At 45.2% G+C, this 24,196-nt stretch overlaps 1 protein-coding gene across 1 annotated transcript; it reads left to right on the plus strand.

Moving 5' to 3' along the window:
• The first annotated feature begins 663 nt into the window (after positions 1 to 663).
• Positions 664 to 24,196, plus strand: TMEM229B (transmembrane protein 229B). Its single transcript, XM_009864939.1, has 2 exons — positions 664 to 833; positions 22,969 to 24,196. Exon 2 carries the CDS (start codon positions 22,996 to 22,998, stop codon positions 23,497 to 23,499), a length of 504 nt encoding a protein of 167 aa, XP_009863241.1. The 5' UTR covers positions 664 to 833; positions 22,969 to 22,995; the 3' UTR covers positions 23,500 to 24,196.

Here is a 24,196-nt window from a genome sequence, read left to right on the forward strand (position 1 = left end):
TTGGGTCAGGCAGCTGTGCTGCCCGAGCCCAGCACGGAGGTAGAAGGCAGAGGGGTCACCAGAGCTGGGGCAGGGGAAAGAAGCAGCACCCGTGCCCCCAGGAACAGTCTGGGGTGGTGAGTGGGTGGCAGGGGCTTATGTGAAGGCCACTCTGTCCTGGAGCAGGGAAAAGAGAAGAAGAAAAGTGTGGTGATTGGAGATGTGAGGAGGAGAGGAGGTGGGAGAGGTAGGGAGGCAGCATTAGAAGAGGGAGGATGGGGATGAAAAGGAGTCAGCGATGAGGCTTCTTTGAAAGATTGGGGGATCAGCCAGGAAAATAAAGTGCTTTCTGGTAGACACTTCAAGAGTTAACTGAGAGCTTGGCTGAGATGGTAGCAATGAGGAACCTTTGGTTACTGTCTCCAGTGAAGTTGCTCTCTGTGTTTGGTGTGGCTGGGATCCAAAAGGATAGTGCAGAGTCAGAAGGCTTGGTCTCACCAGAGGAGAGGCAGGTCCCAGGGAGCTGCTCCAGGCTACAGGTGCCCCCCTGGGGCTCTGAGGAGGTCAGGTCTTCTAGTGCCTGAGGTACCGAAGCTAAGCTACCCATACACATAGCTCTTTCAGTATTTAAAACCTCCCTTGTGCTGTGCTTCATTAAGATTAAACTGTCCTTCTTTGGTTTAGGAAGGCTGCTTGGTTGGTGTATTAGCTGTCGGTCACACGCACCTGGTCCGAAAGCAACTGGCATCTGAAACCCCTTGGACTTGCTGGAGGCAACCTGGTCGACCCACGGATGCTGTGAACGAGGAGCTGACCAACAAGTGGGAGAGCTCCAAGATTCCTCCCCGGAAAAGGTAAGGGCTGGAGGGTAAAACTGGTGGGAGTGCATTTGTAGACCAGAAAACCAGAGCGCTTCTCTGAGTACAGAGCTGACTTCGTTGTAGATAGGACCTTTGAAATTTAAGTATGTAGAGAGCATAAAGGATGGTCAAGATATGAAGTTATTATTTCCATCAGTTCAAACTGCAAGTTGCTTGCTGGAGGCATAAGATTGCTGTTGGCAGACATCGCCCTTGATTTCTGTCTGCTTTGAGTCACATCATTCTGATTGCTCATAATTTATATTGCCAACCTTATTCCAGCCTTATTGTCTCTCTAAAACCTCACACTTAGACAGCCTTAGGCAGTTAAAACAATCAGGACAGTGGAGCAGTATCTCTGAGCTAAACCAGAGCAGTAGGTAAAGAGCAGAGGATTGCTCTCTCCGGTGGTAAAGGCACAGGTGTGAGTCAGATGATGAGGAATCTATTCCTGGCCCTGACAAGCAGCGAAGTCTCTGCACCTGATTCACCAGTGTGTTACTCTGCTAATCTTTTTAGGCTCATCTTGCCACTCTCCTCTGTTTATGGCAGCCTGTTACACTTGCACAGAGTGGATGTAGAACACTATCAAATTAGAAGGGTAATTTATATCCCAGAGCAAAACTGTCTATCGATCCTGGCAGATGGGCTGGACGTTGTGGGACCAGAAAGACAATTTCCAGACCTGGCAGCGTTTTCAGAGCATTCTGTGTGTCTGCAGTACGTGGCGAGGTACCCTAACAGGAGGTCAAGCCCAGTTGCTCTGAACAGCTTGCAGCAGTTCAGGCTACAGTATCGCTTTCCCTGTTGTGGATAGGGTTTCATGGGTAGGTCGTGCACGGTGCTTCATCTCTATCTAGGACTTTACTTTGAATATGTAGGTGCTACATATGTAAAATTCAGACTCACGTAGCACTTTTCCTCCCTCAGCCTATTCTATCTCAGTTTCTCATTACCCTCTCTTAGTGGTAGTGCCCAAGAGATCCCGCGCTAGGATATTCTGTTGTCCCACTCTTGTAGGTATTCTTGCTCTGGCAGACCCCTGTCTCTCCCTGAGACTGGGGAGCTGACCCAGGCAGCTGCTCATGGAAGGCAGCGAACTTGATTGTGGCAATGCCAACAGTGTGGATCGGCAGGGGCTGCTGCTGCCTTGAGCTCTGCCTGTGATCTTGCTGCCTGTTGTGTAGCTGAATACAGGGCTTCAGTTGCTCGAAAAATGCCTTCTACTGAGCAGTAGAGTCCACACCAGTGCTGCAAGGTTATGACAAAGCAAGTGTCAGCACCTCCTGGGGGAGGGCTGCTGGTGATGGACTGAGCCTGGAAAGAGTCCAGCCGTTCCGTCAGTGATGCAGCCATGAGTACTTCTGAAGAAAGCTGTGTCTGGCAAGTGCTCTGGTGTACGGTGCTGTTGCTGGGAGTAGAGCAAATGCTGCTTATTGCCTGCCCTCAAGAACCATCAAAGGAAGCGCAGACGTCTCCTATTACTGTTAAAACAAAAACCGAGTGCCGTATGGGCACAAGACAACATAGATCCATTGGCAGCAGAGCAAGACTATGAATTATTCATTCCTCCAATGCCTCCTGTATGTTCCATCCACCCAGGCTGTTCAGCGTGCTGTGTGCTGGGGATACAGACAGATCTGGTTCCAAAGCCACAGGGACATGACCCTGCAGACTGTGATCACCACTCCACTCAGTTTGTCCTCCATGAAACTGGCTTGTGCATTGTTGTGATATCCCTGAGGACGCAGAAGTAACCTTTGATCATCTTGTGGGCTGTTGGTAGGACCTCTTGTAACACTGACGAAACTGAGATGTGTCTGGTAGTGCCAGCCTGGAGTTGGCTGTGAGGTGAGGGCAATGAGTTACGGCCGAGATGGAAGCACCGACTGCTCTGGCCCATTTTGCAAAAGGGAGGTGGGAGCCTGCATCTTTTGTGTAGTATTGCTTTGGTTTTGTAAGAGAACTTAGACTACATCAGTTTGTTCTTAGCTCAGTCTTGCTGAGAAGCCAAAGTGCCATCTGCTAAAAGTTCCCTGAGCACAGGCAGGATTTTTTTCTCATGCAGAGCACTTTAGTAGAGAGGAGGGTATTTCAATGGCTGTTAGGGAACATCTATGAAATATGTAGCTTTTTCTCAACTTGTTTACTAGTGGGCATTTTTCTGTGTCATGGTTGTCAATTGCCAGCTGAAGTTGAGAGGCACTGAGGGCTTAAGAGAGCTGCAGAGAATTCTCCTCTGATTCTTCCATGAACTGCTCTGAGCTCAGGTAAGAGGTCTCCAGTGTGAGAGCAGACATTGCTTAAGATTTGTTCAGAGGCTGCAGAGGGTTTTTTACTTTTTTTTTGGTCCTTTTTCTCTTCTGCTGGTTGTTAGGAAGATTCCTTCAGCCATTTCACATACTCAGGCTGCACCATGCATACCGTATTGCAGACTTTTGAGCATTTCCCCCCATTTTCCTTCTGCATCTTCCAGAGTTGCTTTTGGCTTAGAGATATTCAGATTTTTGATGTGGGAAATGCTACCTGTAACTAGCAAGTGCTGTAGAAATGATGGGCTTAAAGCGAAAGCTTAACCCTTGCATTTACAGCTGTCTTGTAATGTGCCCTACCCCATTTTGAGAGCCCTGTGAATGTTCTTAAAGAACTTTCAGGAAAGGAAGAGAATGATACTTCTGTCAAGACACTGTAACTTGTGTCCAGAACAATTTTCAGCTTCTCATTATACCAGCGAGCTGGATTTGGCCTAGTGTGAGCCATTTTTGGAGTTGTCCTAGTCCAGAAGCTGAGGGAAGCCGTAGAGGCTAAGATAAAATCCCAGGCTGTGTTTGAAGGGTCCTCACTTTCAGAAGTAGTGGAAGCATCCTGGTGGGAAAGGTTGCCCGGCTGGTGGAGTGTGTTTCACAAAGAGGGCTCTCAAGGGAAAAAGGGTTGGTCCTGAAGTAGGTAAAGTGTGTTTGTCCTCTGGTCTTGACAGAAATGAGATGATAAACTGGAATAATACTTTATCAGTAAAAAGAATAGACAAACAGAGCAGGTAGTAGATTTGTGGTTTCCATAGCGATGTAGCTGTGGGAAGCTCTTGTACAGCTGAGCTTCGCCCTCACTGCAATCACACTTGAAAGCTATGAGTGTTCAGCTTTCCTGCCAGGGAAATGGAAATATCCATCAAACACAGAAATGGCTGAAAATGCAACTGCATGGTTGTGATTTGTTATGTTTGCTGGGTTAACCTTAGTACGTGGATGTTGGGAAGCTCAGCTCTGTCGTGGCTTATCTCTCCTTTATGTGTTGTCCTGCCCTGAAAGAGCGCATCCAGCTGTCACAATACCACCGTTCTTGCTGCACCAGGCAGTGATATGTTGACCTGTATCCTTTGCTTTTTATCATCTGCACGTACACACCCATCCCACGATGCTGATGCTGGTGACTCTCTGCTTACCCACACTGACTTCAGACATGCACTGACCAAGAAACGCGTACCTGACTCTTTCAAGGCTGATCAGAGCGCTGCCCTGGGGAACTCGGCGAGGTGTACTTCACATTGTTTGTAGCCATCACCTCGCTTGTTACTGTGGGCCACAGAAATGGGCTTCGTGTTACGTTAAATCATGGATTATTGCAATGGACATTTTGCAAGTGTTTTAATAATCAAAACATAGGGGCTTTGGGGAATCTCTGCATATAGAGAGAGGTGTTTGTAACCGTGAGTGGCTGAATTTGAGAGCCTTTAAATCTGGCTTTCTCAATAAGTTGCAGTGTGGAATTTTTCAGCATCTCAGCTGATGGATTATCAATGGGTCATAGAGGTAGAGGAAGGAAAATGCTCCGTGTGACCGCTGGATGCACACATCAGACAGCTGGGCACGTACTGGTCCTGCACACCCCTTTGCATAGTCCAGTCCTCGTGAGTCACGGGCATTTGTGCCTCATCTTCCTCCTTTTTTCTCGTGCTGCTGCTGGGTGCTTCTCTTGCTGTCTCCCTGCACAAATCTCCTTTACCTTCAGCATTTGTTTTGCTTGTCTGATTAATGTAATGGATCATCTGTTCCCTTTATAGAAAGGAGTGTTAATTATTTTCAGAAGGCGAATTAGGTTGCTAATGAGAAGCTCTACTGCAGCGATGTTTCCTTTACTCACTCTTAAGTGCCGTACAGAGCAGCTTATTGAATATGCTGTTAAATACAAATGCTTGTGTCTGGCTTTAATGCTTGTGTCTGACTTGGAGATGCACCTTGAGGTTCCCTGAAAGAAATGCTTTGGTAAACTTGGGAATCCACATGACACAGATGACTGAGCAAACGAGGCTGGTGCTGAGAGACACCTGATTGTGCAGCCTGTTTGACTCCTTGTGAATTCGATGCTTCTGGAAGTGGCTGGCCTCAGTTGCACTCTATATTCTGGTTTTGCTTGATGGTTTTTGGCAGTATCGATAACCAGTTGTGCTACCTGCCACACCAGGCTGTAGTTAGGTGCAGCTCTTGCATCAAATAGTCTAATTAGCCAGATGGCAGCCGGAGGCGCAAGGAGGTGGAGTGACTCATCCAGGGTCACGTCGCAGAGCACGGCAAACCTGGTAATAAAGCAGAGGTTTTATCAGTCCTGGGTTAGTGCGCTGCAGTATTTGTGCCTCTCTTAGGGCCCGCATAGCTCACTACAAGACTTGCATCGCCTTGCATATTGCTCTGTGAGGCGGCACAGCTGCTCAACAACCCCATCCATGTACCCACCTTGGCAGTGACTTAGGAAGGTCCTTTTGCTTCTCTGTCCGAGTCATGGCTGCTTCTTGCTTCTCTCCTTTCTTTACTTTTTGTTGTAGAAATCTCAGTGCATTGTGGAATTGCTGTGAGAGCACTACTGTATTCTAGATGATATTTTAGTTTTAGGATCTCAGGGTGAGACGTGTTGGGGTGCATATCCAGCATCCCCTGTGTTTTGAGTCTGAGCCTTCATGCAGCTCTGCAAGAGAGCTTTTGGCCGCATCCTCTGATGTCCAGTCCAATTCCTAAGTCTGCTCGTAGCCAGACTCTTGGAATTTTTTACACGCTGTAGCTCTACCAGGGAAGATGGTGAGGGAAGGCTGCTGAGAGGGGGCCACTTCCAGGCATCAGATGATGCTCCCTATGCTTACATGCTGATCATTGTAGACCCAGTTGGAGAAGGAAGGAAGAGAGATCTGTCAGTGTTGTGGATGTGGTGCAAAACTTCATATGTTGTACTGTACTGGTGAAGTATTTAAGTGCAGGTGACCCTAAAGAGTGACTTAGGCATAAGAAATAGCCAAGAAAACTATTATCAGCATGAGACAGCAAAAGTAACCCTCCAGATATTTTAAGGAACAGATGTGTGCTGCTAGAGCAACTTATACCTGTGCTCCACACATGCATGACTGCCTTGACTGAGGCACGCTCATTTAAAAGTTAATTTTACATATGTAGCTTTAAGTTAACTTCACGTATCTTTACAGCTGTGGGAACTCTGAGGGATAAGGAAGTTATATCGGAGCAAGTTGGTTAGCTGCAGTGTGCATATAAGTTCTGAGTTAGTACAAGCCTGTGCAGAAAGAGCACACTTGAGAAATGTCAAGGTATCTGTTTTGAACACCTTGGCATTTCTAGGAACTGTTGTGCAAAGCAGTGGAAATAGTGCTGGTTAGCATATGTGTAATGTGACGGGTTTGTTGTTGCATGTATCAAAACTAGTTATATAATGGAAGCATATTTAGGTTCTTTTACTCATGGTGGGAAACAAAAACTTAAGTTCTGACTCATCCTACCAACAGTGTATTGCTTAATACCGAGTGATTGCCATAAAAGTCTTTAGATGCTGCAGGTTTGGGTACCTCTAGAAAGGAATGGACAGGCTGGCCAGAATGTGTGCCTCCAGGCCTGTCAATAGTAGATGCATGATTCAGGCACGAAAATGACAACTCTTAAACATTTTACGTAAGCAGGGACAAGAGAACATATGGTGCCTCTCTGGTTCCATTTGCTATGGGTCACCTGATGCTCTATTTGTTCAGCAGATTTTAAAGATGGTTTAAAGTGAATTCAGGGTTTGGGGTTTTTGGAGAGGGTTGTGAGGGTTTTTTTGGTGGCCAGTGTGAGCAGTTTCAAGCTGTTTTACTTTAAAACTGAGAAATTAATTTCTAGCCTTATCATGAGACAGTTCCCAACACACAGATGAAAAGCAGCATCTTTGTTAAGCTGGCTCTTTACCCAAGAGGCACGAGGTACCTCTTATGGCCCAGAAGGACAAGAAGATAAAAAAAAATTCTTATTTTATACTAGACCTGAAACTACCTTATTTAACTTCAGGTATTTCACTGAGGTGGATAAAACAGTGTTGTACATGCTTTGAGCTCCTCTAGGTAGGTACGGGAAAGGTGCAGGAATGGTAGCATCAGGAATGCTCCAACTCCACTCTTGTCTCCAGGATGTGTCCGTCTCTAGCTCCATTCAGAGGTTCTAGTAACTACAAGAGGGAGCCGGAGGGGACAAAGCTTGTAAGGAAGGTACCTTTGTTAAGCGCCTGAAATTCATGAATGAGTTTGAGCCTGTGCGTGCATGCTGGAGATGTTTATATGAAATTCAAAAGCTTGTAAAACTGCGTTGTGCAAATAATTAGTTACAATGGTATCACGTTGCAGTAATAGTGTTAAGGCAGATTCCTGGAGGCTGAATCTCAAAGAGCAAGTCGCTGTCAGAGGTGTGTTTCTGTCAATGAAAGCTCAGAGCCTGCACAAAGGAGGGATCAGCGCCTCGCTGCTTAACTAACAACTCTGCCTCCTAAAATAGCAAGCAGTTGTTTAGATTACATATTTTAAATTTTTATCTTTGGGAGATGGCGAAATAAAAGCTGAAAACATAAGTTGGGAGTTAAGGGCACTGTGAATGAAGAGCTGGGGCAGAAAGTCTCTGGCAGAAAATAGTGTGACTCTGGGAAAGCCTTGCCCTGTTTGGGAACTCTGTGGCTGATTGTTAGGGCAGGGCAGTCTTGACAGCCCTGGCCAAGGCCGTTCTGTCTAAATACAAAAGGAAAATTACATGGTAGCTGGGTAAAGCCTTAAGTTACAGTTCAATGGGCAGAAGCCAGTTGAATTGTCCTTCCATTAAAAGGCCTCTACTGCTGCACGAGACGCCGGGCTGCAGGCTTGCCTCTGTGCTGCAGAGGATGGTGCAGCTGTGGTTGTTTTCTTTTCTGGCTGTGCTAGCCAGCCCCCATGGGGAAACCGAGTCCTTCCGACTCAGCGGAGTGCAATAAGCTTCCTCTCACAAGTTCACAGAAGTTAACGGAGGCTTGGTACTTAGCAGAAAGAGAAACTAATTACAGGAGGTGTTAAGAACGAACTAACTTCATAGATGTGAAGTCATGGTCTTACCACTTCCTCTTACACATTTGTGTCTGGGGTAAATGGCTCTGTAGCCCATAGCCTGGTGGAGAGCATCTCTTCCAGTGTTTCAGCCGAGGGCATCCTTCATTTCATAGGATTTGGCCACTAGGCTGCCATGAGATTTCAAAACAAGCCTCTTCTGGGAACCAGGTGAAGTATGTTCAGCTCAGTATTCCCTTCTCTCCAAAGATCAAGTCCAATATTCAATATATTGATCAAGTCAGTGGTTTTCTAAGGAGAGGTAATACGTGTTGCTGGGTCAGCTGGTACTGTGGAGGGATGGAGAGGGGCAATAAGTTTCAGGAGCTCAGGCCATCTTTGGGCTGGAAGCTATATGAAGTTCAGTATCAGGTTTCTGTCTCCAATATGACCGTAGTAAGATTAATGTTACTGAGAACATAGTCTGGGTCTGCAGTAGCTAATTCTCCCTGGCATGAGCATGTGGAGCCCAGCAGAGGGGAAAGGTTGTGCATTTCACAGCCCCGGCTGGACAGAGCCACTGGGCCACCAGCTCCTCCCTCTTTGCACTCGTGTCCCCACGTGTTCCTGAGGCCCCTGTATGACCATCACAAATGCTTTTGTAAGGGGAATTCAGAGCTGATGAAAGGTACTATCTGGACTGTTCAGAGGGACATCTGCGCTTTTGTAGATGAAAGAGAAGCTCTGACAGTGAGAACATGAACTTTCTGTGCTGTGCATCAACATGCGTTATCTGTTCTGGAATGAGCAGCTTACAGAGGCAAGTAAAAAGAATTCAGAGTCAACTGGTGTCTGTTCTCTCATCTGAGATGCCAAGGATCTGGGTCTATTAGTGCCTGTGTTTGAATGATGCGTATGTTACGTCAATCATTGGGACTTAAATATGTATGAGAAAAAACAAGACCTATGTGTGTTTTGGAGCATTTTCTTTCTGAAGCCTGAAAGCCAGAATGAATCGGATTCTGGTTTCTAGATCTTACTTCTGCAGCGCTAGCAAATGACATGACATGGTATGACACGTTCTTTGAGGCACAGACTGGTTTTCCATGTGTGTCTGTACAAACCTATGGTACTTTGATTTACTGCACCTGGCCACTCCTTCTGGCAGTGTCTTACTGTGAAGTATTCTGACACAACTGAAGGTGCAAGGAATTCGGTTGCCTTAAACTTCTGCTTTGGAAAGGTAAGGTGTTTAATTTCATTTACCATGTGGGACAGAGCGACACATTTGGAGCCTTCAGCCAGTGATATGTGCTGCTAGCCCAGGGCTAAGATTGCTGGAGACGATATGCAAGAGCCTCTTCCCGCTGCTGATCATTCTGTCAGGATACTAGTCAAATGACAGCCGTGCCCCACTGCAGTGCCAGGTTAGCAGAGGGAGGTTTTAAAATAGTCTTTCCTTTTCTCTAAGGGCAAAACAGGTCAATGTAGTATGGCTGTATTCATTTTCTCTTCTTTCTGCATGCAGCAGCTGCGTGGCCTCAGACAAAAGGAAGTGCTGAACTAGAGAAACATGGTGAACTCCTGCCTGCAGAGCAGAGTTTACTTTTAGTAAAACTGAAATTGTGCCTTGTATGAAGAGAAGCTGTTACAAATGTAGGCTTCTAAGCAGAGTCACCTGCGACCAGAGAATGGTAGAGAAGCAGTCTTGACTTACCTTGGCACCTTTTGTTGTTGATGTTTTGTCAGCATATGCAGTCAAGGGTCATAATCTTAATTTTTTTCCCAGTGTTGCCAAGACTAAATTTCATCCCAGAGCAGCCTTTTGGACCATATCCCTCCATCTTCCTCTTCCTCTCACCCATTCTTCTGTATTCTAACAAGTCAGCTTCCAAGCAAAACTCACAAAGAGCATGTCTCTCCCAAACCAAGCATGGATCTGTTCTGCCAGCTTAACTTTGCCACTGAGCAAACTTTCGATTCTTTGTTCCAGCTGCGCTGATTCTACAATTGCTGGTGTGGGAAGGTGATATTGCTAAACTGCTTTGATGAAACTCTCCTAAGTCATTTGTCTATTGTCCTGTTTGGCCACAGAGAGACTTTTTATGTACGTTCCCTGTCTCTTCTGACTTTAGATGTCTTGTCCATACCGGAGTGCTGCATCTTCTCAGTGATTGCTGGGCAGCTCAGCAGTGAGAGGAAAATAACTTCCACTTTTCTAGGCCGTTTTCCAGTCCCATGGAGGTTCCCATCCACGCTGGTTGGAAATATTCTGTTAACTTGGGGTTAGTAGCCAGAAGGATGGAACATGTATCCAAATTTTATCTTGTCATCATAGTAGCTGGGAAATATATGGAACTTCATTATTATAGAATCATAGAGTGGTTTGGCGTGGAAGGGACCTCAAAATCAGCTCATTCCACCCCCCTGCCATGGGCAGGGTCACCTCCCACTAGACCAGGTTGCTTGGTGCCCCGTCCAACCTGGCCTTGAACACTGCCAGGGAGGGGCTTCCACAGCTACTCTGGGCAGTTGTAGATGCCACCCTCACAGTAAAGAATTTCTTCATTATATCTAATCTAACTCTACTCTCAGTTTGAAACTGTTACCCCTTGTCCTATCACGATACTCCCTGATAAAGAGTCCTTCCCCATCTTTCCTGTAGGCCCTATTCAAGTGGTGGAAGGCCACTGTAAAGTTTCCCTGGAGCCTTCTTTTCTCCAGGCTAAACCACCCCAACTCTCTCAGCCTCTCTTCATCGGGGAGGTGCTCCAGCCCTTTGATCATCTTTGTGGCCTCCTCTGGTCTTGCTCCAGCAGATCTGTGTCTTTTGTGTCCTAAGGACTCCAGAGCTGGACACAGCAGTGCAGGTGGGGTCTCACCAGCGCGGAGCTGTGGGGCAGGATCACTTCCCTCGAGCTGCTGGCCACACCACTTTTGATGCAGGCCAGGATGCGATTGGCGTTCTGGGCTGCGAGCACACACTGCTGGCTCGTATTCAGTTTTTCATCTATCAAGTCCTTCTCTGCAGGGCTCCTCTCAATCCACTCACTGCCCAGCCTGTATTTGTGCTTGGGATTGCCTCGACCCAGCTGCAGGACCTTGCACTTGGCCTTGTTGCCAAGTTATCTCCTTAGGTGAAGTTAATGATTAGGAAGCAGTGAGGAGTTTACTGCCCTGCCATCTGCCCTCTGCAAGGCTGTGCCTAGTAAGCCACTTACAATTTTACTTGTGCATTCTGCCTTGTTTCCCTCTATTCTACAAATACTCCAGGCTCTTTCCATCCTGCTCCTTTTAGATTCATCTTCTTTTCTGAAAGCAAAGTTCTTGCAAGGCCTTCCCCAAATTAATTCTTAACAGCTTTTCCTCTCTTTCTGGGCTTTGGCTCATTGAGTCCTACAGAAGCCAACACATATATGGTAGTAGTTTTAGGAATCAATCAAGAAAATTGCTCTGCTTTCTGCAGCAGCTGAAATTCAAGTCTCCTTTTACCACCCTGCTTTGACCTTTTGTGACTGTGCCATCTCTCTGCAGCTGAGAGTGGAAAATGTCTTCTGTGCAGATTGACAGCTGGTAGGAGTGAAGAGGTGAGTAGTATTTTTACCTCCTTGCTGAGTTTAGGATTAGAGTTAGCACTTCTTAAGGATTTTCTTTTCTAAGGTAAGGCTTAATTCCTTTTTCAAGTGTTTAGCAAGTAAGTGGTATTAACATGATACAGTTAAATTCCACAAGTCCTGAAGCAGATGCATGTTAATTGCTATTCACAAGAAACGGTTTAGAATTTTTCAGAAGGCTGAATGTGTAGATTGGATCTGGGAAAATAGATGAATGTGAGTAGTACCTCAGCACGTACCACAGCCAGAAACTGCTAGATGTGCAAGGCAGTCTGACGCTATAGTATTGCTTTATTTCATGATCTGGGCTACCCTGTACTATGAGAGATGGATTCCTGGACTCCAGCCGCTCAGAAGCATCTGAAGCATCCCTGTGCACACACATACAGACTTTCCAGTCCTAAGGAACCCAAAATCTTACACCTATGTTAACTAATTAATACAGGCAAGGTTTGAAAATGCTTTCCAGTATTGGAACAATGATTTGGTTTGATGGTTTTATTGGGGAGGCTGTTCAACAGAGCATGGCAGAAGGAAGTGTCGAAGAAGGGTATATGGATGTACTTTTGGAGAGGCTGTGTAAAGGCTGGAACTGAGCATGCCCTGTGGAGTGGTGATAAAATGATTAGCAAGCTGGAGGTAGGAATCTCGCATCCAGTAGTAGTGTCTGTAAAAGGTCATCTCAGCATAAAAATGAACACAGTCAGAAGAAGCAGTTGCAGGAAAAAAATAATTTATCCCCTTGAAGTAGAGAGGAAGAGAGGACAAATAAGCAAGTCAATAAGGACAATGTGTAAACATGTCAATCTAACTTTATGTATCTATAAAGCTGTAGATAGAATTAAAAATGGCATAGGCATAGCAAGGTGATTTGTCTTTGTTAAAGCAGATGTCTGTGGTCCGGTCCAAAATAGAGTGTGACAGAACAGTCTGGTTCTGTGATTTGGGAGAGAGGCAGTGAGAAATTCCGAAAGAGTTGGAAAAGAACAAAGGTGAACATCAGCTGCACTCAGAGGAGACACGAGTCCTTGTGACCCAGCTCCCTGGCCCATGAGCTAGAGTGTGTGAGGCTGCAGCTGGGAGCACAGGTTTCAGCTGGAAGAAGAGCCCTGGGACTGTACTTTCATAAGCTGACTGACAGGAAAAGGGGAGAGCTGTAGGATGCAGCAGTAAAAACTTATGGACTGATGCTGAGTTAAGAAATTGATGTCTGAAGAGATGAGAGGTTTCCCTGAATGGCCCGCCAAAATAGCCTGGCAAATACCAATTGTGCTTGGGGCACAAACGCTGAGTTATTGCTTTGTTTAAAAGAGCTCCTGAGTGTTCAGATTATTGCCTTTCAGAAGGCTGAGAGTTTCAGTCCTGTAGGGAAGCTCTAGTGCTGCCTTTTTGGGACACACAGCACATAATCAGATGAATGAGTCTGACTTGAAGGGGTGTCATCGACCATTGGCTGCTAGAGGTTTACAGTGGATCTGATGCTTGCAGGTTTACAAAAGAGAAAAATAGCAGCTGTTCATAAACCATCAAGGTGATGCATTTGTAGCTATAACGCAAATGTGAATTTCCTGATACCTGGAGGAAATAACACCTCGGGAAACTCAAGCCACCTTTTGCAAAGATGTAAATAGCAATGAAGGACCCAACACAGTGGAGGGCACGTGTCTGCTGTGCAGAAACTAGGCCCTAAAAGTGCAGGTTTTGTTCACTTGTTGTTCAGGACAGAGAAATTTGATGGATCTATGAAGACAGATTTACCTGAGTGATGTGCTTACAGGCTACTCTGAATTGCAGTAAACCTGAACAACAGAGTACAAAACTCGGCACTGATTTATTTGCCTGTGCAATATATTTCTGCCGCTGGTTATGTACTTTGCAAGGCAGCAATGACGTGATTAATCCCTCTGGTGTCCTATTTGGTGGGTGCTAGTGGGAGAAACTCGGGGAACCTGCTCGGGGGAGCTGCCTTTCTCAGCTGTGGGCATGGTTGCTTACTTGAGGATCTTGTCAGACATCCCTGTCAGTAGGATTCCGAGATTTATCCTAAGCTACCCTTCTTTTCCAGGATGTTTCTGAGGACATGTGTGAACTTGAAATTAAGAAGATGAGGTATGGAGGCTCCATAAGCATTCCTTTGGTGAAAAAGAATAATTTAGCGATCTGAGACTGCTCAAGTTTTCTCCACCAGGGATGTTAGGAGGAAACTTGAGAGGTAACAGCCTGGCAAATAGATAGCACTTGTAAGACCTGGTTCCCTCAGCAGTAGTTTAAAGTTGGGAAGGAAAATATACGTATTGAGGGGGAAAAATTACTTTCTGTAGAATGGCAATCAAGAGACTTCCAAAAGGGGAAACAGAGAAGAAAACTTTTTATGACAGTCTCGGGCTGTGTTTCTGAAGGTGCTTAAAAGTGTGCTCCCTCCTGTTTCATCTGCCTTTATGCAGTGCCTTCTGCTTGCAAGGTTTAAGCCTAACTCAGACCAAGAAGCGAGGTTTCTGTATGGTCTGCAGCAGTTATGTTCCTCCAAGATGAAGAGTGACTGCAGTTGCTGGCTGCAGGTGCTCACACTGTCCAGTTACCTGCTGTCCCTTCAACACTGGGAGTTTGTACAGGCTTCTGCACTGGTAAAGAGCGATACAAGGAGGTAGTTCTTTGCAGTTGTGTGTATGTGGCAAGTTTCCAGTAAAAGAAGTCTTGAACTTTATGACATGCTGCTTTGAGCTTTACCTGCAACAAACTAGGAGAGACTGTCTTGGATTTGTTGGCAGTTCTGAAGTTATTTTTTTTTTTGTCTTTACACACACAGTGATGTTCTGCACAGACTTAAGTGCCCTGGATTGTGTCAGGATATTAGCAGGCTGGGATTTTAGATACTCTTATTTTACTGCCTTGATCATCATTTTTTTCTCTGTGAAGCTTCATTTACATTGTGAAATGTGTTTAATTTTTTTTTTTTTTTTTGCCAAACCTGGCTTTCCTCCATTGCATTCTGATTCTGGCTTGTTTCTGCAGATTGTTCAAAAGAGCTTCACTAAGCATATTTATTTGTTACTGATACTGACCTCTATGAGTTGTCTAAATCAATTTGTTATTGTAATATTGGAATGGACTGGTGTATTTGCTTTTCATTTTGTTTTGGAAAGAAGATGGGAGCATTTGCTAAGACGAAAAAAAACAAACCACAAACCTTTTCAAAAAAGAACTGTCTGAATTTCCAAGCAGCTTTAAGAAACCATGTAGGATGGGTGACACATAATATCTTGACCTTAATGTTGTCTGTTCTTTACATCTGTTGTCTCTCTAGTGACAATGGAAAGGATATTGGCTATGGCAAAAATCTTGTAAACTCTCCGCGTGTTTTCAAGATAAATTATCCCTGTCCATTCATCATGCTGTTTTGGGTTGCCTTTTCTTGGTAAGCGATGATGTGCATTATGTTCTTTGAATGTTAGATTTGCTTCACTCAGGTAATAAAACATGTTAAGCTCAAGCTTTCAAAAACAGCCATGAATTTGGATTGCCACTGTACTTGAAGTCATGGTTTGAAATGAAGGGGCGCGGCTCCCAGGAGCTTACGAGTCAGGCAGTTGCCCACCAGGGAGTGCTCAGACCTGTGCCTGGAGTCCTGGGCTGTAAACTTGTGGCAGTGCTTGAAAAATGGATTTTAGGAACTCAATCCTGTCCTCACTGCAGAGAATGAAGTCAACCTGGACTTACTGTCCAGGTTAAGATAATGGTGAATCCAGCAATTGAGCACTCAGAACTTAGAGCTGTAGCATCAGTGTATGTTGAGGACTCAGGGCAGCTTTTCCAAACAGAGAAGGGCAGCAGGTAAGGCACAGGAAACTTCTGGCAACAGGCTTGGAGAAGGACATGGCCTCACCTGGAAGAGGAGCTGGGGAAGTTCAGGGATAGTACTTCTAGATGCTGAGCTTGGACCCAGTCATTTTTCACAAATTTGTCTTGCAAGTCTGCTGCTTGCTTGGCTCTTGAGGGGTCTTAACTTCTGTCAGGAATGTAGGAAACATCCCTTTTGGTCACTGTGAGTAAAAAAACTGCTGCCTTCATTTGTTCTCAGGTTGGAGTGGTCACTGGTGCTAAGGTGTGTTTGAGTAACATGATGCTAGGTGTGAGGCACTGCATGGGAAGTCGCAGCTTTCTGCACTTCTGCTGCTTTTCAGGAGATCACATTAACCAGAAAACTATTCTTTAAGCTAACAATGTCTTTGGGTTTTCTCTTTGTTCTCTGATACACACCCCCCTTTACACTCCTCCCCAAGAAACCCCCACTTTTCTCCTTCCTTTGTGAAATGGTGCCTTCTGGGCAGCCCACACACAGGCATTACCAGTTAGAACTACACTTCCCCATCCCTTTGGCTTAGTCTGGTAATTGGATTCTTTTAAGCTCCTTTTGTCGTCATTCTTTTTTACTGTATCCCAATTCTCTTTGGAACAGATTTGAAAGATAGGCAGGGATCAGAGGCTTCCAGCAGGTACAGAGTGAACCAGGCGAGGGAACGAGGAGTGGCTGGGAGATGATGTGGCTTCTCAGGGAAAGGAGATAGGGCCGAAAATGAGGGGAAAATGCAGATTAGAAACGAGCTGTGCTTTCTTACTTGCAATATGTGGTGGTGTGGGTAGAACTCAGAAGAAAGAAGACAATGTGCATCCTGAGGTGGAGTCCAGAGAGAGATGCAGCAAAACGAGATGATTAATACATTCAGAACTGACCAAAATCCCAGGGCTCGAGATCCACCCTGACCGCGCTAAGAGTAAGGAATGGACATGAAGTCTGTGTTTGGAGACATCTGTCTGTGGCGTGCTTTTAGCTTCCTTGCAGGGCTTGATTAATTGATCTGCTGGAACTATTCCACACTTCAGTACAGTCAAAATTCTATTTTCTGAGCCACAGTTAATTGAGGCTCTCTGTTACCTGAAGGATGAATATCTCCTCAAGAGTTATGACTTCATTACATAAGTACCGCTAAGACTTTACTGCATAAATCTTTAAACACTGATGAACTAATGTCTTGGGGCCAAATCCAGCACCAGCGTACTGTAAATCTTTACTCCTAATGGTTTGCGTGAGATTTATATGAAGATGTTGAAGCTAAAGTAGCAGAACATTCCTTCTGTGTTGCCCATGGTTGCACAGCCCTGCTCAGTTTGGTGCTTACTCACAGGGAAAATGCAAAATAGGACAGGAAGAACTACACTTGAAAAGGTATTGCCCAAAAATGCATGTCAGTTTTCATCGACGCATCCTTGTTAAAGCGGAGAAGCAGATACACCTCTGATTCTCTCAGTACTAAGGAAGACACAGGAGCTACACTGATGTGCCAATGAAAGTAATTTAAAAAGTCATGAAAAATGGTTACTTTTACATAAGTAGTGTTTGGGTAAGAAGGGTCTGAGGAAGGAGAATACCATTAGCCAGTAGGGCTTGCGGTCAGGGAGTGTGGTAAGTGCCCTCTACTTCAGAGTTGTCTGCTGCTCGCAGTTGGGAGGGACTGAAGTATCCTACTACATGCGTGCCTCCTCTGTCTGCAGTTACTCTTTCAAATTAAAAAGTAACTATGGCATGTAACATAGGGTTATAGGGGTATCTAAGGCGTTTCTTAGAAATAGGACTGTGCAGGTTATAAAACTAATTATTAGTAAAGACTTCAAATAAGAATTTGTAGAATAACACCGTGCCTTAATTTTTTAACTGGCAGAAACAACTGGGCGCTATGGAGTAAGGAACTTGCTGCAGCAGTTCAAGTTCACCTGCGGTGAATCAAGTAGCTGACAGGATTTATAGCCTCAGGCCGTCACTAAGCAGGGGAGTTGTCTCATGGAGGTTTTTTTTGTCCGTGTTTTTCTTTTATTAGCACTTTGGAGTTAATTCAGAGTATCTTGATGTCTCATTATACACACCCAGAGGCTGTGAGTCTAAGTAATTCTGCTGGATTAGAGGGAATAGAGACAATCTGTGAGAGACTTTTTGAAGCACGGTTTGGCTTGGGGAAGTAGGCAGAATGCCACTGCAAAGGAGAGCTTTGAAAAAAATGAAACAGGCAGTTCTCAAGAACTTAATCAGGCATGAATATGACATGCACTGATGTCTCCCCTGCAGTGCCTGTGTGTGACAAATCTGCCATTATGTCTTGGTCTACCATCAGCCCATTTTCCGATCACTTGCCTCTTGCCTGCCCGGGCTGCCTCATCTGTAAAACTGAATGTGAGCGTGGAAGCGCTCCTCTTGCACAGAAGGGTCGTGCATGGGAAGTCTAGGATTTATGTCCTTTCTCTTTACTTGGCATTGGGTCTATCTGTATTTTACCTCAACCTATGGGATGATGAATACCCATTTCACAGTTGATATTCTAAAATGTCTAAGTATAATCTTTGTTTTGTTACAATGTATTTTCTTGCAGCCCTAAGCGAGAGTCCTGCCCTGATCCTCTAAACTCCATTTCTAGAGAGGAATATAGTCCTTCACACGCTTCCCCCTGTGAGGTTTGTGCTTGTTTGCTGTAGGTGGAGAGGCTCTCGGCCTCTGTGTTGCCAGCAGTGTTATCTGCATGGGCAAGGCAGCTGGGGAAAGGCTTACGTTTTCACGTATTCCTCTGAGGCCCATGTGTGGTTTCCTCAGACTTACGTTTTTTTCCTCCTATCAACAAGCTGGAAAAGAAGGTCCTACTGGAGAAAGAGGGAAAATTTCTGTGCTGGCTTAGCTCAAGCTTCCTAATAACATGCTATTGGAGAAGCTATTTCTGCTTTAGCTGCTTGAAATATAACTTACTAATGATGGGAAGCATTTTCGTAGCTTTGAGTTTAGAAGCTCCCTGTTCTCCACAAAGCAACACAATGCGAACGGCCTCAGTACCAGCGTGGCCATCGTTGTGCAGTCTCCGTGACTTGTTTGCTCTCTCCTGAGACAATTACGTAGGTGGCAGCTGTGTTTCTTGTTCTCAGGAAGCCGCTGCCCATCCCACTGTAACTACCTCAGTGATGAATGTCATTTGTTTTCCTCAGGAGACTTAATAGCTATCATAATTTAGAGCTTTTTGGTCTGTATTACTGTCACTCCACTAAAAGTCTTGCATCACCAAGTTCAATTATCCACTTGAGGCTTTTCACAAATCTGCACCTCTTACTGAACCCAATCTTGGTCTTCTGTTTGGATACTTCTCCCACTAATGTCCTGCAACTGTTTTCCAGCTTGATCCTTTTATTGTGAATTGCTGCCCAAGAAAACACTTTTCTCCTTCATTTCCCCCTTGAGACCTCCTTGTGCTGCGTGACCTCCAGGCACCAGCCGGTTTGGTACGGCTGGGAAATAAGATGCTTGGGAACAGCTGCAGTTTTAATTGTTTCATAAATGCTCAAGTGACTCGTAACCATTACATTGTACAGTCTCCAGCTTGTGCAGTGATGTGCTGTAGCTTGCTGTAGTCTCCTTAGGTATCTTCTGTTCCCTTCTGTGTCTTACTGTATACTTGTTTTATTTTGAATGAAATATTTGACAGGAGGAGGTTGCGACTTACAAATTTGCCTTGTGCCTAGCACAGTGGAACCAGTTTATCTTTGGGCTACCACAGTTTGGCACCTGCCCTGTCTTGGGATGCTCTTAATCAGGAGGCAACCTGTGAGAACTCTTTCCTGCATATTGTAAGAAGGAGGTTCCTGTCGAGGTCAGGCTGGCTGGGCATGTGACAGTAAAAGGCAAATATTGACTCAGTGTCAGTGCATTCATGCCTGTTTCACAGTATCACAGAATGCTAGGGATTGGAAGGGACCTCAGAAGATCACCTAGTCCAATCCCCCTGCCAGAGCAGGAACACCTAGATGATGTTACACAGGAAGGCGTCCAGGTGGGTTGTGAATGTCTCCGGAGAAGGAGCCCCCACCACCTCCCTGGGCAGCCTGTGCCAGTGCTCTGTCACCCTCACTAAGAAGAAGTTTCTTCTCAAATTTAAGTGGAACCTCTTGTGTTCCAGCTTGATTCCGTTACCCCATTGTTTGCCAAATTGTTTCCTTCTGGTCGGGGTGAAAGGCTCAGGATTTAAAAGCAGGCAGCAGTGTGCTTTGCACTGGACTAACTTGTGTTGTAGACCTTGTCTTAGACCTGGTCTAGATTCATTTTTTAAACTTTTAGTGTAGCAACTGGGTATTTTGCAAAGTGTGAAAAAGAAATAGAGAACAAACAGATAATTATTAAGTACCTAGTGTAGAGCCAGGAAAGAGAAATCTTCATTGCATGGAGGAAATAGTGTGGGGTAGAACAGGGGATGTGGCTTGCTTGGTATGTTTTTGTGTGTCCTTGGCTGGTGTAAGGCAAGGGAAATGACTGGTGAGAGGATCCTTGGAGTAAGAAGGGAGGGACTGAGAGACAAGGACCTTTTGTGCATTTGATCCAACTTATGAAGAGATTTTCAAAATTACAAGGAAAAGCTTACACATAGTACTGCACGCTATGGATCCTCCCAGTGAACAGTTCAAGTACATTTCATGTAAAGCTGTAGAGGGAAGTGCAAGGACTAAGGACCACAAGTAGAAAAGCTTAGAAAGGGTTATTAGAACAAGAGGAAAACCATACAATTCCTTGGCAGCTTAGTAAAAACTTTACAATAATTTTCATCCCTGGAGAATGATTCTGTATTTCCGCAGTGCAATAGGTCTGAGTTCTAAGACTTCTGCATCTTTGGATGTCTGTCTCCTCAGATACAAAAAACTTCTCCCTTGTGGTGCAGCCATACATCCCCATTCTGACAACAGATACCTGCAGTCTATTTCCCTCTTATGCCTTTCCCTTCCTCCTGTACCTCTGACTGTTGATTTGTTATTGAAATTATGTGAAAACAGAGCAATGATATGAGGATTCAAACTCCTAAGCTTATCAACTGTGCTGGCAAACTAAGTAAATAATGTCACTTTGACAAACTCATCCTCCTCAGAGAGAATGTTTGCAGTGCCCTTACACGTCAGCTTCCTGTGGATTGCATGGAGGTACACCCTCTGTGTATTTTTCATGTGCCACCTCCACTGCTGTCTGGTGGAGTCTGTTAGGACTGAACGGTTAGGGCACACGAGGGAATTCCTAGCGACTCTTTGGTCTTTTACCCACAAGCTCACAATGTGCTGTTGACTCAGATCTGTAGCATCTGATGATAGTTCAGTGTAAAATGGATTGTGCCATTAAGAAATGTGTTTGTTCAAGCACCCAGATCACATGAACTGTCAAGACATTGGTTGTTTTGGTGTCCATTTAAGAGAGGAGTGAACATGTCCTGGATGCAGCTCTGTACTTTCCACTTTCAATATTCCCCTGTGAATATTCTGCATATATTTTTTTACATTCATTATTACAGTTTGTTTTTCCTTATAAATGCTTCTCTCATCTCCGATCAGAATTTCAGTCATCCTGCATGTTAATACTTTGTTCAGAGTGGCACCATGTCTGCAGGGCAAGGCAGGAACAGTCTCTTTCCAGATGGCATCAGCATGACTGCACGTAAAGTCCTTTCCGAGCACCTTGTGCCACAGAATGGGCAAGTGCAGAACAAAGAGGTTAAACAGTGCCTGATGAAGAGTCAAGAGAAACCCAGCTTGAAATAGCAAGTTCTTAAGAATGAAAGAGGTCAAATTCACCCTGTGATGTAAATCTGTAAGGCTTCAGTAAAATCATGCTTAAAATCAGGTTCGGGCAGTGACTAGCATGGCAGAGCAATGTTGTGGATCTTGTAGATCTCTACAAAAAGTGTAAAAACTGACTGTGCTGAAACAGTTCAGTGATAAGCAAATTGTGCCCGTTGAAAACCTCTTCACCAGGTTTGTTCCTGTAGAGACAATTGAGCTTGTTCTCATTTCCTATTTATCATGACTAACCACCACTCACTGTGCTCAGCTGTTCCTTTTATTCTCCTCCTTTGTGTTTTTCTGTCCTGAAGCCAAATCTGAATGGATTTCAATGGCTCTCTTGTGCTTTTTGACTTGGTATCAGGCAATCTGACAACATAAGTAAATTATTTTCCAAATCCTAAACATACAATGCATGAGTTCGTTAACAGAAGAAACAACAGTTCAGCTGAATAATGGGGGCAAGGTGTGGTGACTGAAAGTGTAACACCTCTGAAATATTCTCATCCAGTTGTCTTTCTGTAGCTCCCATGAAAGCTCATTTTTTTGCTACTTTTGAGTATAGAGACTGTAGGTGACAACTGGAAGAGCCCAGGTTTTTGATGCTGTCTTCACTGAATCTATTCCACGTGAGAGTCAGAAAAGTAGGGGACAGTGCTGTTTCTTGAAAAGAGCAAAAGGGGATGTGCTCTCCGTGTGAGATGACTGTTATTTTTCTGCTTACCTGTAAGAAGTTCTCTGGCAGCCTTACCCCTGGCAAAGCCCTTGTACCTATCACTGGTACAATACTCGCTGCATCCCACTTCTCAGGCAGAGCAGTCTATTTTGTCCAGGCCCATTCTGAGACTTGGCACTAGGCTTAAAATTTGCTGTGGTAAAAATGAAACGATGTCAAATTGGCTTCTTTCTCAGATTTGTCCTTTGTGGATTTTACAAGTTTGTTTGTGTGTGTTGCTGTCTGGGGGATAAGCGTGGCCGGCTGGTCAAGGGAGGTTTATTCTGCCCCTCTGCTCTCGTGAGATGCCACCTGCAGTGCTGTGTCCAGCTCTGGAGCCTCCAACACAGGAAGGATGTGGATGCAGAGGGGGCCACAAAGATGATCAGGAGGCTGGAGCACCTCTCATACAAGGACAGGCTCAGAGAGTTGGAGTTGTTCAGCCTGGAGAAGAGAAGGCTCCAGGGAGACCTTATAGTGGCCTTCCAGTCCTTAAAGGGGGCTACAGGAAAGCTGGGGAGGGGCTGTTTACAAGGGTTTACAAGGATGAGGGGCAATGGTTTTAAACTAGAGCAGGGTAGATTTTGAATTACACATTAGGAAGAAGTTCTTTACTATGAGGATGGTGAGACGCTAGAACAAGTTGCCCAGAGAAGCTGCAGAAGCCTGCTCCCTGGCAGTGTTCAAGGCCAGCTTGGATGGGACTTTGAGCAACCTGGTCTAGCGGGAGGTGTCCCTTCCCGTGGCAGGGGATTGGAACTAGATGATCTTTAAGGTTCCTTCCAACTCAGATCATTCTGTGGTTCTGTGAGATGTGACATCCTCGTTGACTCCTCTCTTTCTGTCTCTGTCTCTCCGTTTCAGAGTGCCTGCTGGGGTGTGTGCAGAAGAATGGCTGCGGCAGAACCTCTGACTGCTTTCTCCCGATGGTACCTCTACGCCATTCACGGCTATTTCTGTGAGGTGATGTTCACGGCTGCCTGGGAGTTTGTGGTCAACTTTAACTGGAAGTTCCCGGGTGTTACCAGTGTGTGGGCGCTCTTCATCTATGGCACCTCCATCCTCATTGTGGAGAAGATGTATCTGTATCTCAAAGACAAGTGTAACATTTTAGTGCGCTGCTTCATTTACACACTTTGGACATACCTCTGGGAATTCACCACTGGCCTCATCCTACGCCAGTTCAATGCCTGCCCGTGGGACTATTCCCAGTTTGATTTTGACTTCATGGGCCTGATCACCCTGGAGTATGCCATCCCGTGGTTTTGTGCTTCTTTCATCATGGAGCAGCTGGTGATCAGAAACACGCTGCGCTTACGATTTGATGAGACTGCTGAGCCGGGGGCCCCCACTGTCCCTGTTGCCTTGGCCAACGGCCACGTGAAGACTGATTGAACAGTGACTGAGAACCACCCTTAGCAATCCGAGAGAGCCCAGACCTCTACTGCAGACTGTCAGCTCTGGCTCTGAGGTAGTGCTCCTTGCTGTATGATAAGATTCATAAACCCCATTTTTCTAATGGGGGTGTGCATGGGATATACCAGAAAAAAAAAAATTGAACCAATAGATTTTTCTATGGATTTTACTCTTTGGGCTCCATGGACCAATATCAGTTACCTGTTAGTTAGGTCATTTCTGATTTTAACTTATTACGGATAAAAGCAGTCCTTTTGCTTACACTTCTTTGTGGAGAAAGAAGAATAAGAGTGGTGGAAATGCATCCAAAAAGAAAAAGTCCTAATTAGTGGATGGGCATGGATACGCCAGCTATAAGTTAGTGATTGGCTTACTCCATTAGGCAATATTCAGGTGCTTGCTTGCAACCAATACCTCCTGTGGGACCTGAGATGCTGCAGGAACAAGGAAAATCCATCTGCTGTTGAAGAACCTAAGACTGGCAGTCTGCTGGGGAGGTAGATGGTGTTCCCCTCGCGAGGTCCCATTGGCCTCTCCCCAGGTTCTCTTTTGCACCACAGAATAATCTGGTGCTGGACATCTTGCTGAATTTATACAGATCTTGTACTTTTTGAAATCTGAGTCCTGATACTCATTAGAAATTTTTTTCTTTTTTCTTCTTTCTTTTTTTCTTTTT

The sequence above is a fragment of the Apaloderma vittatum genome, unplaced genomic scaffold (genome assembly GCF_000703405.1).
Source record: "Apaloderma vittatum isolate BGI_N311 unplaced genomic scaffold, ASM70340v1 scaffold3640, whole genome shotgun sequence".
Lineage (NCBI taxonomy): Eukaryota > Metazoa > Chordata > Aves > Trogoniformes > Trogonidae > Apaloderma > Apaloderma vittatum.